Below are 18,119 nucleotides of genomic sequence, written 5' to 3'. Positions count from 1 at the left end.
TATATATATATATATATATATATATATATATATATATATATATATATATATACATACACACACACACACACGTTCGTTATTAATATCTTGTGATGTTATGTTATGTGATGTTTTCCCCCTTATAGTGCGTTTTATTAAAACAAGGAAAAAAATAAATGTTACTAACTGGAATACATGTTACTCAAATAAAAAGTTTAGGTTGAAGGACTAAAATTACTAAAACTAAAATTGTAATAATAAATAAAGCTAAAGAAATGTATATAAAAATAATAAAAAATACAAAAGCACATAAAATGATCACAAAAAATGAAAAAGAAACCTACAAATAACCTAATTCAAAATATAAATACAACTATATTATATAAATAGTACTAAGTAATAGTAAAAGGTTGACTGGACACAAGCTTCCTTACCTTCCTCCATCATGTGTTCTCTTTAGAATGTGCTTGATATTATTGACAGATCGGCTGACAGCTGTGCCATTGTTGTCTCCAGCTAAAAAGAATGAATTCTGCCACTCCATAACTCCCTGTTAAAAAAATAAGTTAATAATTCACCTCTTATGGAAGAGAAATATACAGACTGAAAATGTAGCAGTTGAATAAATTTTACAAACCTCTAAAGGTATTGCTCCAGTTCCGCACATGGGATCTACAATCACATCTGACACTTGTGGCTTGCAAAGTCTGAAATATATATATATATAAAACAATCAATACAGTCAGAGACGCAATTGTTTTCTTTCTTACATTTCCTTCAATCTATAAGCATTACAGGTACACAGGTTCACATATCATAAATATACAACTATCACTACAAGAGTCTATGTTTTGAGAGGGGTATGCACATTAAGTTTGTCATGTGAATGAATCTTGTTCATCTTGGAGAATAATCTGTTTTGTCATTATTTGTGGTGATAACAGCCATGGTGTTTAGTAGCTTTGGGAGATTTGTATTCATGCAAATTGTACTATGTGCTAATTTTAAATAATAGTACTCCAGTCTTCGGTGTCACATAATCGTTCAAAAATCATTCTAATATGCTGATTTGTTGCTCAAGAAACATTTCTTATTATCCAAGGTGAAAATACTTGTGCTGCTTAATATTTTTGTGGAAACTGTGACACACTATCATTCAAAAGTTTGGGGTTTTAATCACTAAAAACTTTTTTTGTAACAAGAATGCATTAAATTTATCAAAAGATATTTAAAATATTATAAAAGGTTCATATTAAAAAAAAAAAAGCTATACTTTTCAACTATTTAAAGGATCATGTAACAGATGTCTGCTGTATAGCTGCTGAAAATTCATCTTTGCAATCTCAGGGATAAATTTAAAATATATTCAAATATAATAGTTATTTTATTGTTGTACACTATGATCAAATAAATGCAGCCTTGGTGAGCATAAGAGACTTTTTTCAAAATGGTTAACTTTTGACCACTAGAGTACTTCCAGAATAATATTATTTTTGTATTATATTTTAATATTTGCTATATTAATAATAATATCATTGTATAAAAATAATAATAATAATACAACACAAGAGCAGCCCCTGCAATAATGGCACTTCCAAACAACAGGAGTGGTATTGTGGCACTTTATCTAGTATAGTACCATGAGGTAAAATTATGACATTGTGACGATCCTATTGAAATGATTGCAAGCAATACTTTACATGAATGTTGCTTACCTAAGCATGCCATAAGCCAGTGTAGAACGTAGAGTAGTCGGGCCAAAGTGAGTGATGTTTCTCCTATGTAGACTCTCCACTGTGAGAGCAATACCAACAACAACTTCATTATTGTGGATATTCAACAGCACCTAGTAAATAAGAGAGAAACATTTGTTACTGAACCTTTATTAATACTTTACACAACACCACACTGGACTGCAATACACTACATACATAATATACATACACACACACACACACAGACATATATATACTGTATATATATATAGGCTAAAAAATCTTAAGGTTAAAAGTAGGTCCTAACTTAACGATTTAGGAGAAACTCTTAAAAATAATGGGTGTGTTAGTCCTAATTTTAGGACTCTTAAAATTTGGGTCAAATAGTATTTCACAAAGCATTTTAGTTCTACAACCAGCTCCTAAATATATGAAAAGTTAGGAGTGGTCAAGAGGACTCCTAACTCACTAAGACCAAATCACAAGCAACCCTAATGTGTTTGCTGCAGGCAATCTGCCTTGGAACGTAAACATTTCAGAAAGATTTCACAATAATTTCCCTTTAATTTAATTGTCCTGTCCTTCATGTACAAGCTGGGCAAGAGTTAACAGGTGTTCTTGCATCTACTTTAGTTTTCTTTTGCACAAAATCTTAATCTGCCATGATTATTCCTGTCTGTTAAATAAAAGGCTGCTTATATGCATATATGCTTATTGCTTATGAAAGACAGACATCTAAGTGGCTGACAATTCACTAAACGTATACTTCAGTGACACTTTTTAAAAATTGACATTTTAAATTGAATATGCCAACATTTTTATTTTAAAATCTTTATTTGAATACGGCAACATGGTATCTTGTTCTACAATATTTCTGATTAAATCACTGCTAGAGACCCTATCCTCTATTAGCCAATCGCTTTAAGCTTGTTGACATCACCCCTAGCAACCAGGCCAACAACACACTTTCTCTCTTAGCTTAGGTTTTCTCAACATTCCTTAGTAAAAGTTGGTCTCAGCAGCTTTGTGAATAGGTTTCAAGATGAAACTCTTACCCAAGAACTTTTATTGCTTTTTAGGAGAACATTTAGTGATAAGACAAAATGTTTTGTGAACACAGCCCCTGAACTTTACCTCAACATCAAATTTAGTCATATCTGCTTTCCACTGAAAGAATTCTTGCACAGCTCCTCCAAAGTCTCGTGCAGCATCATTTGAGGTGAAGCAGTGTTTGTCTCCGGCTCTGTTGCATGTTACTCGAAACTTAAGAGGTGTCACCCCTGACTCCTGATTCTGGATTTCAGAGTGTTTTTCTTCCTCAGAATCATTTTCTGGCTGAGAAGAAACATCCCTTTGGTTTCTCTTCACTTCTAGAGCCTCAAGATCTTCCCAGAGCTCTTCTGGATCTGATGGGACAGTATCAGTTGATTTGGTGCCAACATTGCCACATTGATCTGATTTAGTGGGGTTAGTTCTTTTCCGACATCCTTTCTTCTTTTTTATAGAATTGTTCAACTTCCAGACTGCCAAGGCATTGGTCCAAGGCAACTTGGCGGCCAGCTCTTCCCAATCCATTTGCACTTCCTCCTGTTAAATAAGCATTAAACAAATGATTTGCAGTGTTAAATAATCCAATAAATAAATATTGAAAGTTTGGTGGAAAGCACATCATTGAGAAATGCGTATAGATTTTTTAAATAACTACTAAAATATTGAACATACCTTTGTGGTTTTGAATTGGTAGTCGTCATATTCTTTTACCACAACAAACAGATTGTCTAGAGACTTCAGCTGATGTACCTTCGGATATAAATTAATATATAAGAAAATCACATGACAATTTGAAGGCAAACAGACAGTGCTGCTTTATTCACTCATGCAGTTTCAAACCAATATGACTTTTTCCATGAAACACAAAAGTAGAAATGTTCAAGAACTGTACTGGTCATTTATTTCAAAGCAATTAACAAAGAATATTGTCTGAGGCTTTTAAGTTTAAAAGGATGCATAAGCACCATAAAAGTATCATAAATGTCTTTTGACACAAGAGTGCACTGTCTAATAAAACCATACTGAGTTTCGGAACTCAGAACTTCCTCCCTAGTGCAAAAAAAAACCCGGTAATTACTAAAACCCATCTAGGATGAGAACTTTTCTTTTACATCTTACAACATATTACATTGTTATCACTCACAAAAAAAATGTAATAAATAAATGAACTGCAAAAGGTTACACTTTATTTTAAGGTGTCCTTGTTACAGTGTAATTATACATTTAAGTACTGAGTAATATTAATTAACTACATGTGCTTACTAAATGTTTAGGGTTAGGCTTAGCATGCAATTATGCAAAATTAATTGTTATTATAATAGTAATTACATGTAACATGTGTAAGAAGGACACCTTAAAATAAAGTGTTGACCTGCAAAAACAACTAAACTAAGGTCACGATATGTAGTTAAGGTACAAAGTTGTCTCTTTTAAGGTGACAAGTGACAAGCTACTGTACACCTAAAGGTACAATTTATGCAAATTTTTTCGAACAATGTAAATGCAAGCAAGATTGAGACTTTTTATCATTGAGACATGGTTCATGTGTTTTTGGGTTCATGTGCCTTACAATGAGCACCACATTTGTGAGTCAAGTTAAAAGATCAAGCCATGTCTCCATTCCACTGGAGCAGTGGTTCTCAAACCTGTCCTGGAGTACCCCCAGCCCTGCACATTTTGTATGTCTCCGTCATCTATCACACCTGATTCAACTCATCAGCTCATTAGTGGAGACTGCAAGACCTGAAGTGGGTGTGTCAGATATAGGGAGACATACAAAATGTGCAGTGCTTAGGGTACTTCATGGAGAGGTTTGAAAAACCCTGTATTATACCATTTATGTAGTTTTGTTCGCTTGGCTGTTTCCTTATACAAGTCCAGAAGTTTGTCAAGTTTTTCGTCAGGTGTCTTTTTTAATAATGACGTCATTAGTTTGCTGTCTTGCCACCAGCCAATCGCTGCATTGCTGATCGTGGTTTCAAGTATCGATACATCTGCCTTTTTCGAGGAACACGAGAACACGCCGTAATCTTGGACAACTTAATCCAGATATTTTAATCAAATCCACAAAATCCTTTGAAGAACCAAATTAGCCAGAGATCAGTTATCACAATTAGAAGATCTGGCATCTATCAAATCATCTTAGGTGTATTAAGCGAGGTACGAAGAACGGGCCCCAGAGCACTAATCACATGTTGAGTGTTTGATAACATCGTAGGTAGATCTGTCAATTCCACTGTGGAGAAAATGATTAGGATTTTTATGTCTGGAACCTGATTGTTGCGCTCCATCTTGTGGACACAAGCATTAAGTCTTAGGAAAATAATAATAATAAATGCACAAACAAATAATGCTGTATTGTATTTGAAAACATCCCTATAGCAGGGGTTTTCTAACCTCTCCATGAAGTACCCTCAGCACTGCACATTTTGTATGTCTCCCTATATCTGACACACCCACTTCAGGGGCCCGTTTCAGAAAGGAGGTTAAGTGAAAACTCTTTGAGTATGTTAACCCAGAAATGAGGGAAACTCAAGAAAAATTATATAGCCCAAGATGCTTATTCTTGTTTCCTGGGGTAAACAAATGCATTTAAGTGCATTTTACTTAAAGTAAAATTATCCGCCATGGGGTAAGAAAAATCATCTTAATGCAAACGTAAACAAGATTATTTTTTGTTTCCCCCACCTCCCAGTCAAACACCAGACACCGTCAAAGTGGCAAAAATAGCATGTCCTTTTATACTGTAGATGAGGAGGCTTTATTAATTCGTAGGGAGTTACATTTTTATATGCCATATCCACATGCATATTTATTTGGTAGTTTTCTATATAGGGGATGCAGAGCACATTAGTAAGGCTGCTGTATGCAGAGCTGTAACGAAGGTGTGCCTCGCTGACGTTCACTTGATAACATCTTGCGGCGATCTATGGAAGTAACCCAATAATTAGAATTCCCTTTAGAATTTCCAGTGTGGTTGGATGCATTGATGACACGAATATTCCCATCAACGCACCTTCCGAAAATGAAACGCATGGAATGGAAGGATGCCATATGGAAGTGTAGTCCGAGATATATGCTGTAACCACCACCACAGCTGTTACATAAACACAAATTATGCACAACTTATTTGGTCATCTTTATTTCCTACAAATACAAAAGCAAGAGTTAAAGCTTTTTTTTTTACTGTTGGATTTTTGTATTTTTCAAATACTTGGTATTATGGCCATCTCCTCGTCATCTGTTCTTCATTATTTTGCGAGTCTTCTTGCTGTTGACTTAGTAGAAGTCAAATGTTAATTTCATTACTCTAATAAATGTAACAGGCTGGATTAGAGAATATTTAATTGTGTGAAAAGATTAGACTACGTGAAATTTTTTTTTAAAATTACATTTATTTAATATCAGGTGAGTGATTCTATAATTTTGGTGTCCGAAGTCATTATTTTTTTCTGCTATTTTCAAATGGTTATATTTACTTATTTTAATACGGTGTTACTCATTGTTATGAATTACAAGATATTACAGTCCATAACATAATATTTTTTGCAAAAAGTGTCTTAAATAGCTGAAAATCATGATTTCTTGTTGTCCGAATTAGTCAGTGCATTTTTTCCATCATGTATGATTATGTACTCAAAATATTTTATTGTACTTTTCTTTTTGTAATATTTCATTCGTTTTATTTATAAAAGCCCTAAAGAGTCATTTACCTAATTCTACAACATTATTATTATTTTTTTAATAACTTTTTTCTTATAAAAATGTGTGTCCGTAAATCTTGCGTCAAATCTGTTACCGTACCAGTATCTTTGCCTTTAAATTAGGGGAATTATCTCTCACAACTATGTAAGATACAGGAAATGATGTCACTTTCCCTCACTGTTAAGATCTGAAGCATTGAAAAGTCTATATGCTCTCTCTAAGAAAATATTTTAATCTAAAAAGCTCTTACACCAAGAGTTATTTTATAAAATGTCAAATCTGTTACCGTACCAGTATCTTTGCCTTTAAATTAGGGGAATTATCTCTCACAACTATGTAAGATACAGGAAATGATGTCACTTTCCCTCACTGTTAAGATCTGAAGCATTGAAAAGTCTATATGCTCTCTCTAAGAAAATATTTTAATCTAAAAGTTAATCACCAAGAGTTATTTTATAAAGTGTCAAATCTGTTACCACTATCAAAAGGAAAGCAGATTTTTTTAATTGATCACACTTTGTTTTATTTAAAAGTCTTTTAATCATGATTTCATTAGTGCCATGTGCTCTTAGCATTTCTGCTAGCAAGCGGAGTTTTTGTCAAAAAATAAAGAAAATTGTCAATTCTGTTACTGTCAAACTCTGTTACCAAGGTAGATTAACAATGCGGTAACAATTGACAGTCCATTGGACAATTCTGTCAATTCTGTTACTTTACAATTCTGTTACTTAAAGGGTCAACTCTGTTTATGATCTATTTTCACAAAAAACATTGATTTATTTTTGCACCCTTATAATATTTCAACAACATTTCTTTTTTTAACTGGATATTGTATATAATACATTTTCAGATGAAAAATATATTTGCTCCAAGTGGACGGTTCTGTGAAGACATTTTTTTTTTTAAAAAGGTATGCATAGGTGAAATATTATCTCAGTTTCAAGTGATGGAACGTAAGGACTTTGTCTAATGAAACAAGAAGGATTTTTCCTGTTATGATTTATTGTTATTTCTACACATTGGCTAATATGTCCGTAACAGAGTTGACAAACAATACCATAAAGACATCAGTTTTTTCATAAAAAGTAAAAAAAAAGTAACTTGCGTTTGGCAAGCACCGAATTATTAAAATTAAATATGTTTTCAATAAGATACTGAAAAAAAATCTGTTAGTGAAATATATATATATTTTTTTTACTTTCTGCAATGACAAATGTATCTCCAATTATAGAATTACCCAAATGTTTGTAAAGTCATGTAGCCTATACACCCATGAACATTTTATGGTTAAAGCTTTACCTGATTGAATTGTTTTTATACTTAATTTTTAGCTGCTGTCACGTTCTTCTTTTTTTAATATTAGTTCAATAACCTACCGTTCTGCCAGTTTTCACCTCTGTTATTATAACAGTGATTAAGAATTAAACTTATGCGTCTTTTTGTCGGTGCTGTTGCCATGGTGAATCATAATTTCGGAGCTCCATTGATCATGACTTCTCATAGTCGTGGTGCACGCGCTAAACTCAGAGTCAACATACTCGGAGTTGACTGAACTAACAATTCAGCTGTTCTGAAACCGAACACTCAGTTTCCCATCTCAGGGTATGTCAACTCCGAGTTCAAGTTTTAACTCAGACTTGGTTGAACCTCCTTATTGAAACGGGCCCCAGGTCTTGCAGTCTCCACTAATGAGCTGGGGTCTCATTTAGAAACGCTGCGTACGCACACAATGGCCATAGAAATTGCGTACGCAATTTTCCACGCACATATCGGGATTTATAAAAAATAAACTTGGCGTAAATATGTACACACTATACGGACATTCTAGACCATGCGTACACACTCTTTTTCCTGGAGTGAGAAAAGTAATTAAGTAAACTACGATTTTAAAATCTGTTTTCATTTCGATATACACATTTACATTAAATATTCCACTCTCATTAATGGAGATTAGCACTGAAATGACAGTCATTACGCAGAAGTTAAACAAATTATAAGAATTTAGACATATTTAGTGGATGTGCTTGATCACTTTTCCTGTGGCATACTGTTTTAATGACAGCGAGGAGTGCTATAGGTGCACAGTAATTCATCTTTAAACTAAACTGCAGATCTCATGTTATGAGAAAATATTTTAGTGAGAACAATGATGCGCACTTACTTCGATATTGTGGCGGACACTGCTGGATTCGGTGGAACGGTCTATTGTCCGGTTTGAATAGGTCCAATGATAACATCTTACTGTACAACCGCAACTGCACGGAAGTGTTGATGTCGTACGAAGGCATCTCCACAACATTATGAAAAATACCACTGTATCTGAAGGATACAACTTGAAGAAAATGGTATTGAATGTTTGAATGTTTTCTTTTTAAAATAAGCTACTTTGTCAGTGACGCGCCAAGTTAGACAATTCTATTTACACTGTAATAAATATAGGCTAAAAATAGCTAAAAGATGTTCACCATATCAGCAAAACTGCATAAATTAAATTTTAATTGTTTAAAACAATTGAAATACTATTTGGCCAGTGGAAAAGAATGAGATCAACTCTATTCTAAAATATTTATCCGAGAACTATTTTAAACAGTTTTTTATAGATATTTTGATGTTTTTATTCTAAAACATAACATGGATACCGGATGAATTGGTATGGCACAAATGGCATTTATAGTCCGTATCTCATATTTCCTTAAAGGGGTCATATGATGTTGCTAAAAATAACATTATTTCGTGTATTTGGTGTAACGAAATGCGTTTATGTGGTTTAAGGTTCAAAAAACACATTTTCCACATACTATACATTATTGTTTCTCCTCTAAGCCCCGCCTTTCTGATACTCAGATTTGTTTTTACAAAGCTCATCGTTCTGAAAAGCGAGGTGTGCTCTGATTGGCCAGCTATCCAGTGCGTTGTGATTGGCCGAATACATCAAGCGTGTGACGGAAATGTTACTCCCCTACCGTACTGTGATGCCCTGTCCGGCCGGAGCGATGAGACAAAAACATTAAAACCTATCATAAACGAGGCATTTGTTGCATCCAGTGGGGACATAATTACGGATTATAATGACTTTTACTGTATTTTTACACGTTGCATCGCGCCACATAAATATAAAACCATGTCTGCATTTGTGATCGGAGAAATTACAAATGCTACTTTACATTGCTCAAAACTCGCGTTTGAACCGTCAGTGGCAAATTCTTTAAATATGCAAGTAAGAACAGCCGGCATTGTAGTCTACTCTCCCAGGATCAGGAAACAGTCCTCCATAAAATGTGCTGCACACATCTGAATATTTGGGTTGAACTGTTCTGGAACAGTGTTGTAAATACAACTTAACCACTGATTTCTAGTCGTGTCCTTTTTTGGAAGGCCAAACAAAGTTTCGCTTTCACAACGAAACACACAGTGTCTCGACATGGCGGCAGCAACAAAACTACTGCGAGAATAAAAGTTACGCCTTCTTTCTTTGCGTGAACATTTGGGCGGCGTTATGCAAATCTTCCCACATCGTGACATAGACATGTGGGGGCGTGTTAGAAAAAGCCGTTTTAGGTAGGCGTGGTTGACTCTTAACTTTTAAAAAGAATATCTCTTTGGATTTGAGACTTTAGTCTTTGCAACTTTACAGATCTTCTTTATGCACCAAGAGCTTGTAACACTACAAAGAGAAAGGAAAAATTGAAAATCGCATCATATGACCCCTTTAATGTTTTGTATCTTTAAGAGTGTTAGATATGGTGTCAAGTGGATGGGAATATGCATAGAAATGATATGCAGATGAGGTTATGCATAGTAAAACTTGGCGTTGTTAGCTCCATATATGGTGATTTCGGGGAGGAGACGGGGTGGAGATGCACGTACGCACAATCTTCCTCTGACTGGGATTTATTAAGGGATTTTTGCGCAGGTTCTGGCATATGCATTTTATAAACCTGAAAAATTGTGCGTACGCAAAATCTAGCTTTTTTGCATATGTACACTTTTAGGATGAAATTTACGGAGAGTTTTATAAATGAGACCCCAGATGAGTTGAATCAGGTGTGATAGATGAGGGAGACAGATGCTGCGTCTCAATGTTTTACTTCAATGCACTTATACTACGCCCTTAAAGCATGTACTCTTTTGGTGAAGAAAAAGTACACACTTTTGTGTGTGTAGTAGAAGAGTAGGCAAGCTTTGGGACATACTATCACATCACACAATTGCGTCTAAAGGACCGCTCTGTCGCATAGATACACGCACCCGCTCACTGTAAACTGGCCAATCATCTTGTCACAGTTAACATCCTCCACATTGCATTTAATTTAACTTCCTACCGTATTGGAGAGAAAGGTAGCACATTGATCTGCCAGTCGCGGGTCTTTCAAGCCAAGAACTCTACTCATATTTTATGCATAATGATGGATTTAAAAGTTAACGACCAAACGGATGTTTTATAAAAGTTTACATTGCTGTTGCAGATGAAACATAACACGGATAACATTAAATAATTTTTTTTACCAGGTTAAATGTTGAATATTAGTAACTCAAACCCCTTTTTCTAAGCCTCTCTACCTAACCAACGGTCGCGCACATCCACCATGTTTGTAGCTTAAATGAGTTTTAATCGTGTTTGTAGTTCTGGACAGAATCCTTCACCAAAGCTCAATGAATTGTGGGCAATATTAGCCATTAGAGTGTGCACGGATCCACTTCAAAAATCGACCTGAAATAGTAGACCATCTGTGGACTTTTGGCATAGTCTTTTCAACATACTATGCTTTGGGACACACTTATTCTAATCTCACATACTATTTAGGATGGATAGTATGAACATTGAGATGCAGGGATACAAAATGTGCAGGGCTGGGCGTACTCCAGGACGGGTTTGAGAACCACTGGTATAATAGATAAATGAAATGTGCACTGCTTTTATTTAATATAAATTTTACATGATTCCCAATTATTTATATATTCACAATTTCTAGTATTTGTACAGGCTTTACATTTTTATTTCAATGTTGTAATAAGCAATTCATGTAATTTTTTCTTTGAAACAGATTTGTTGTGAGACAGCATTAAAGTTTCTTAAGGGTCAAGATCAAGTTATCTGCATCTCCTGCGCTCCAAGCCACTCCCATAATAGCTGTCCCCACTCAAATTAAAGGTGCAGTAGGAGATCTTGGAAAATGCTAACTTTAGCCTGATAGCACTGAAAGCGAATGTACAATCGCTGTCCAAAGCCAAGCCCCCTGAACGCATATACGCTCACAGACCAGAATACCAGAGACAACATTACTGCAAAAGACTACATCAGTGGTTCCCAATTCCAGCCCATGTTCCGAAGTGAAGTAAACTTCAACGGATTTCCCCTGCTCAGGGAGTAGGGAGCAATGAACACCGTGTAGGGATCATATCGATCGGAACACAGTTCATGCACGTAGCTCACTTCTAACGAGCTGGTTATCTGAATCGGGTGTGTTAACTAGCGAGACATGCTAAATATATGCAGAGTGGGGGAGAGCGAGGACTGGAATTGGGAACCGCTGGGCTACATCATGTGTCATTCACCGGTGAGAAAGTACTACAATACCAGGAAGAAAGATCGGGTTGTTGATGTTTGCCTGCCATTCTCACTCTGTCTGCACAGCGTGCGGTAACGCACTGATGACGTATCCTGTCTGCGCGAACCGGGCGTGCAGAGGTATGCTAATACATACGTTGACAGGCAGGTAGGAAAGCCAATCAAAACACTCGGACCGAGCGTTTTGATTGGACGAATATTTCTTTGCCCTACTCCTTCCACAGAATACATAAATACAGATAAAGACATTTAGACCACTTAACTTAATTATTGCTATCGGGATGTGAAGAGACTTTCAACCAGCATAACAAAAAATGTTTCTAAAGAATCACCTATTGCACCTTTAATAAACGACTATACATTATCTGTATAACCTGTGTAAGACTTTAATACAATTACGAAGTAATTATTTTATGACGAATAAATCTTTCAGCAAGTAAAACTGGCTGTGTCTATAGTATTATAGACTACACATCATTATTATATTCTTTTTCAATTAATATTATTTAAAATTACTGTCCCTGGATCAGTAGGGTACTCTTCTAATAAAGTAGCAGTGGCTGGGACAGATTTTAGCATCACTGCTGCTTAAAAAGATGCAATCTAATCCGGTTTACATGAAATAAGCCTGCTCCTGAGCATCTTTAAGTTTATGGACCTGTTGCTATGACAGCAACTCTGGGGTGAGCTTTGAAAAACCAAACAATCCAAGATAAAGGCAAATCGTCAACAAATCCAGCTGAGTTAGCGACGTACGAAGAACGGACCCCTGCTTGTTTTTCGATCGTTTACATTTTTTTTTTATTATGTTGCTTGCATTGGGATTGTATTTCATTCCTTCAATAAAATGGTAATTATACGGAGTCTTTTACTTTTGTGGTCCTGTGAAGTTATTTATTTGCTTGAAATGTATGCAACGTTGTGATTCACGTCGTAGTAACTTAGCTGGTTGGTTTGTGTCATTGCTTTTTTTTTTTTTTTTTTTAAAGTCCTATGGGGGAAAAAATGAAAATGCACGTATTTTGTACACACCAAATAGCTTTATTGAAAGTTTTTTGTCCGGGCTTGCTGAAAAATATAGCGTCATGTGTTATTCACAAAAAGCTTCACACTACGCGGCATGCTTTTAAATGGCACGTGTTACTGAAAACCGGATGTGCCACTAGCGGCTTCTGTACATATGTTATATGCCATGCCAGTAATGTTAAACAGACACTTGATTTCAGAGCCTCATTGTCGATACAAAATGCCAAGTTATGTGAAACAAACGGGAGTACGACTGACCTTAAGAAGCTTGTCTGTTGTTATATCAAAATAAATTCTTCCTCTGTTTTTGCTGACTCTAGCAGTGGCCTCAAGCTTCTCCTGGACCTCCTCAGCTGCAGTGTGCTCGAATCCCGTCGGAACAGTCGCTCCGATTGTGACAGCCTGATCAAGCTCCTGCATCATCAGCCCCAGATAAACTGCAATAGAGGAAATAAAAATACACCCGACACTACTACTGGTAGAGTTTTTCCTGATAATATGACTTAAGCCTAAAGTACTTTAGACATCGACTTGCAACGTTTGTTAAATAATTTAGAATAATCGAGCTTGTTCTGAGTTCGCCTGCTAGTAAGCTATGTGAGCATTTAAGGGCCGACGCATTAATAACTCAGTCATTCGTACAGTAACAGTACACTAGCAATATAGCTAAACCCAGGGGGAAAAATAAGCAAGAGAAGTTACCTCTTCTTTCTTCGTTTCGTTAAACAGTGAATCGCAAACTGAAATAGTGCATTACCGCCCCCTACCACTAACATGGACCAAAGACCTTTTCCCTGAGACCTTTGAAGTTTTTTTCTTGATAAAAGTCAAATGATAAATCACTTAATCATAACGTGGTTGCATAAACGGTAACAAATAAATCAATATGAATCCAATACTGTCAAAATTACAAATATAGGCTACAAATAGTTTCTAATGACTACTTAAAAGCTTAATCAAACAGTCAAATCTCAAATGAATGATGAAAATGCAGTGTAACAAAAATAAATATCAGTATGAATCCAGTACAATACTGTCAAAATTACAAATATAAAAATTGTTACAAATGATCACTTTAAAGTTTTATCAAACACTACATCTCAAATGAATGATGCAGATCAAATGCAAAATAACATGCTACATCAGGCGAGTCACTCAATACCTATAGGAGGATCTTATCAGGTACAAAGTATAAAAATGTGTTCCTCTTCATTTAAAGCGTGAGAAGATTTGGCTGGCGGACCTTCAACCCTTTGATTTTTGACCAGAGAACAAACCTAAACTCATTGAACTACTTAATTCTTATTCCGAGGTTACCATAGCCACCCAGATCCAGTCTGTATCCAGATCAGATGGTGGAACAGCACCTAGAGACGACCTCTACAGCCCTGAATGTCAGTGGAGGCCAGGTCACCTAGATGAGCCCCAGAGACAGATCTCCAGCAAAGACCTTGTCACCCCAACGACCATCTGCACAAGACCACAGGAAACAGACGAATCTTCTGCTCAATCTGACTTGTGTTTCAACCTGGAATTAAGCCATACCATGCTGGTTTCATCTGGCCAGAGTAGAACTGACCCCCTGACTGAGCCTGGTTTCGCCCAAGGTTTTTTCTCCATTCTGTCACCAATGGAGTTTTGGTTCCTTGCCACTGTCACCTTTGGCTTGCTTAGTTGTGGACGCTTGACTGATATCACAGACACTATTGGAAGAGAGGTGAACTGGATGATGACATCACTGAATCAATGAATTGACTTTAGTTGAAAAAAATTACTCTGTCATTGTCCTCTTGTATTATTGACAAACTATTTTCCTGTTGACCCTGTAAAGCTGCTTTGACACAATCTGTATTGTATAAAGTGCTATATAAATAAAGGTGACTTGACTTGACTCAAATGCTTTAGTCAGTTCCATCTCCCATAATAGCTCGATTGTGGCTACTCAGTTGCAATTAACCTACACTTCAATGGTGCATAAAACTAAATCAAAAGAAAAGGCAGATAACAAATAATAGCAGATAAATCAGCTCCATAGTAGGTTCCAAGAGCAAAGGTGCTCAATCCTGCTCCTGGAGCTGTACCTTCCTGCAGAGTTCAATTCCAGACCTGCTCAACACACCTGTCTATAATTATCATGCGCTCCTGAAAATCTTTAATTAGCTGGTTCAGGTGTATTTGACTAGGGTTGGAGCTGAACTTTGCAGGAAGGTAGATCTCCAGGAACAGGAGTGAAAATCCAAGGGCGTTGTTTTTATAATCATTGTAGGGTTCCACCAGTAGTAGGCACTCATGCAACTTCAGCAATGATTAGTGGTCCAGTGGTTGGGACACTGTTCCTGAAGGCCCCCCAACAGTCTTCTGAGGCTTCCCAGCTAGACCGCTTTTCAACACTGAATATTAGAAGGAGACGTAAAGGAGTAGTAAACCTGTATGATTATGTCTCCACAGTGACGATTATGGTGCAATTACAGTGTAACTGTAATATTTTCCTTATTTTTCCATTACTGCCGTCATATCAGTAATGCTATAATATATGTATAATTATAATTGTAGTATTTTGATGCAAAAAAATTTGAATGAATGTAAATGCGAATTAATGAAAATCAAAACAAAACAAATCAACAAAACAAAGAAAAGAAGAAGTTGATGAGGGAAGGGCATAAAAATTAGAAGTGGAACTGAATTGTCATCAGTCATGGTTACATATTTATAATTCCTCCACCCTTTGACTTGCATGCCGACCTGAACAAATGATAGGAACGAGATACCCAGTTCATTTAGTTTGAATGTGCTAACCATTACTGGATTAAAAATTTTCTTAATGTTAATTGTTTCTTTCTCTGTCTCTTCTCTTCACATTACGTTGTGAAAATAAGTTCCTGTGCACTTAGGTGTACAAATGAATTTAAATAAAAATGTGAAAATTCTAGTATAAGGTAAATTAATTAGACATTACCTATACACTGGTAGTTTTATTGGTGCAGAGATTAGTATATTTTTGTCAAATGTTTACAACTGCTTTTATCACTTAATTAGAAGCACTACAATTACTAAATTTTGTGGTCTGTTACATAAGGACTACTGATCAGACATTTAAAAGTTTAATTCAAAGTGCAAAGCATGCAAAATGTGTAAATAAAGCTCTGTAAAAACTTTTACATCACTGTGTTGTAAGTGTGTCTTATAATAAAGTTCTACACACTTGTGGTCTTCACACCCACATGAAAGTCTTGGGACAGGCCCAGAGACTGCAAGTGTGCAGGTCTTCCCGGTTTGTTCTGCAAAGTTTAGCTCAAACCCTAATCAAACATGCATGAAAAATCAAACCAGTTTTCAGAATTACTTGACAGTTCCAGGCAGATGTGTTTCATTAGGGATGAGGCTAAATTCTGAAGGATAGTGGCCCTTCTAGACAACTGATCTGTTTTATTCTGTAATGAAGATGAGTGCTTTCAATAAGCAGGAAAATTCCTGCCTCTAAATAATTAACCTTACATGTGTAAAAATTTGCTTTACACATCTGTATAGGCAAAATTCTGACATAAAATGTGATTTGATCAAATTTTAATACAAAATGTGGTGACCAAATGTGCAGTTGGGCAAAGCTCATGGTTCATGGGTAACAATCAACAACAACAAATTATTTTAAAATATTTTGTTACCCTTTTAAAACTTTGTTGTAGATGTTTTTTTAAAAATAATTTTTCTATTTTATGTCCATTTTATGTTAAATTTTTATTATTTCAAAAACTTATAGAAGCAGGTGAAGACATCTGAGTTCTATTTAGGATTGATCTTTTTTTAGGATTTTTAAAAAAAAATTATTTGAAAAGCAATCATACATGAATAGACATTAGTCAGTGAATAGAGTTGTCAAAATTGAAATTGGGACCACTACGGCCAGACCAAAAAATTATAATTAATAAAATGTACAAAAAATAACAGCATACTCCCTTGTGCGATCTATAATCATATACTTAAAAAAAGATTTAAATAAAGGAATTAAAAGAATGGCGTCCTCAAAGTATCTGACCAATTATCAACTACTTCCGTGTCGCCTCTCATGGAACTGACGCTTTTCTCTAGTTTCCCTTCTAATCATTAATTTCTGTATACCAAAGCTTTTCCCTTTGAAAAGCTGTTGCAGCGCGATGTGCCGACAATGAAAAAGGACCAGTAAATTGCAAAACACTATTTTTTAAATGGACATCATTTTTAACTACAAACCAAGCGACCGACCTATGCAATCAAAAATAAGCGTAATGTCTTAATCATTAATATTATGTTTTTATTTTTTCTAATAATTATTTGTACCTTAAACCGAGTAAATCACACAGTGGACATTGTGGTCATCGTGCGAATTTGCGTTGTTCAAAAATCGTCCAAGTTGGATAAACTTTTTCCAAACACAAAAGCAGAGTAACGTGGATAGAAGGTAAGTGTTCCTAACGCATGTGTGCGCTGTGATAATTGTTACGTAAATGTTTTGCGCTACAGATTTGTAGAAATTCGTATATCGGGTTGTTATATTCATGTTGAAGTCAAGGAAATGTGTTTTAGAGTTACTCGTTCCGGATATGAATGGACTTTTAACAAAGTAGCTACGGTCTAATGGGACCCAAAACCCATGAGACTCTTCAAGGACTTTAAATCGTAGATGATTTACCTTGTGATTACATTGTAATATATCTTCTAGCTAAATACCGTTGTTCTTGAAGATGCGATTTTGATTTGAATTGTTGTTATCTGAAGAAGAAGTTATCTAGGTTGTTAAAAGTAGGCTAGGCATAATCTAAAGTTAATTTATTTTAAATGCATTTATTTTCTTTTAAGCACTAGCATTTAGAATGAGGCATATCTACAAACAACATATTGTAAACATATTTATCACAAGCTAAAAAAAACGTTTAAAACATTTTCATCAAAATGTACTCCTATGCATGCACCTATTCACACCAGGGGGAAAAATGTCTTATGACAGAACAGGCTGATGACTTTTTAAAAAAATTCAATAATTTGTTTATTTTTATCAGGACAATAAAGAGTTATTTTTTTATGTTTATATATATATATAT

At 35.3% G+C, this 18,119-nt stretch overlaps 2 protein-coding genes across 4 annotated transcripts in view; one reads left to right on the top strand and one right to left on the bottom strand.

Annotated features, from left to right (window-relative positions):
- Positions 1–13,818, bottom strand: part of LOC107586349 (THUMP domain-containing protein 3-like) — a 16,348-nt gene extending 2,530 nt beyond the window's left edge. Inside the window, exons 1-7 of the mRNA XM_016273671.1 lie at positions 13,747–13,818; positions 13,303–13,481; positions 3,417–3,494; positions 2,829–3,281; positions 1,695–1,825; positions 617–686; positions 414–529 (exon numbers count right to left, since the gene is read on the bottom strand). Of these exons, the coding sequence (XP_016129157.1) occupies positions 414–529; positions 617–686; positions 1,695–1,825; positions 2,829–3,281; positions 3,417–3,494; positions 13,303–13,467 (1,013 nt within the window). The 5' untranslated portion in view covers positions 13,468–13,481; positions 13,747–13,818. The remainder of the gene's footprint in view (positions 1–413; positions 530–616; positions 687–1,694; positions 1,826–2,828; positions 3,282–3,416; positions 3,495–13,302; positions 13,482–13,746) is intronic.
- Positions 13,819–17,162: 3,344 nt separating this feature from the next.
- The window catches only part of plxnb1b (plexin b1b), a 49,826-nt gene continuing 48,869 nt past the window's right edge, over positions 17,163–18,119 (top strand). For all 3 annotated transcript variants that reach the window (XM_016273668.1, XM_016273669.1, XM_016273666.1), the window contains exon 1: positions 17,163–17,479. The gene's annotated coding sequence lies outside the window, so the exon portion shown is untranslated. The remainder of the gene's footprint in view (positions 17,480–18,119) is intronic.

The sequence above is a fragment of the Sinocyclocheilus grahami genome, unplaced genomic scaffold, assembly GCF_001515645.1.
Source record: "Sinocyclocheilus grahami isolate Dianchi unplaced genomic scaffold, SAMN03320097.WGS_v1.1 scaffold80.1, whole genome shotgun sequence".
In the NCBI taxonomy this organism is placed as follows: Eukaryota; Metazoa; Chordata; class Actinopteri; order Cypriniformes; family Cyprinidae; genus Sinocyclocheilus; species Sinocyclocheilus grahami.
Note: the sequence above shows the minus strand (reverse complement) of the source record. Positions and strands in the feature narration are given on the sequence as shown.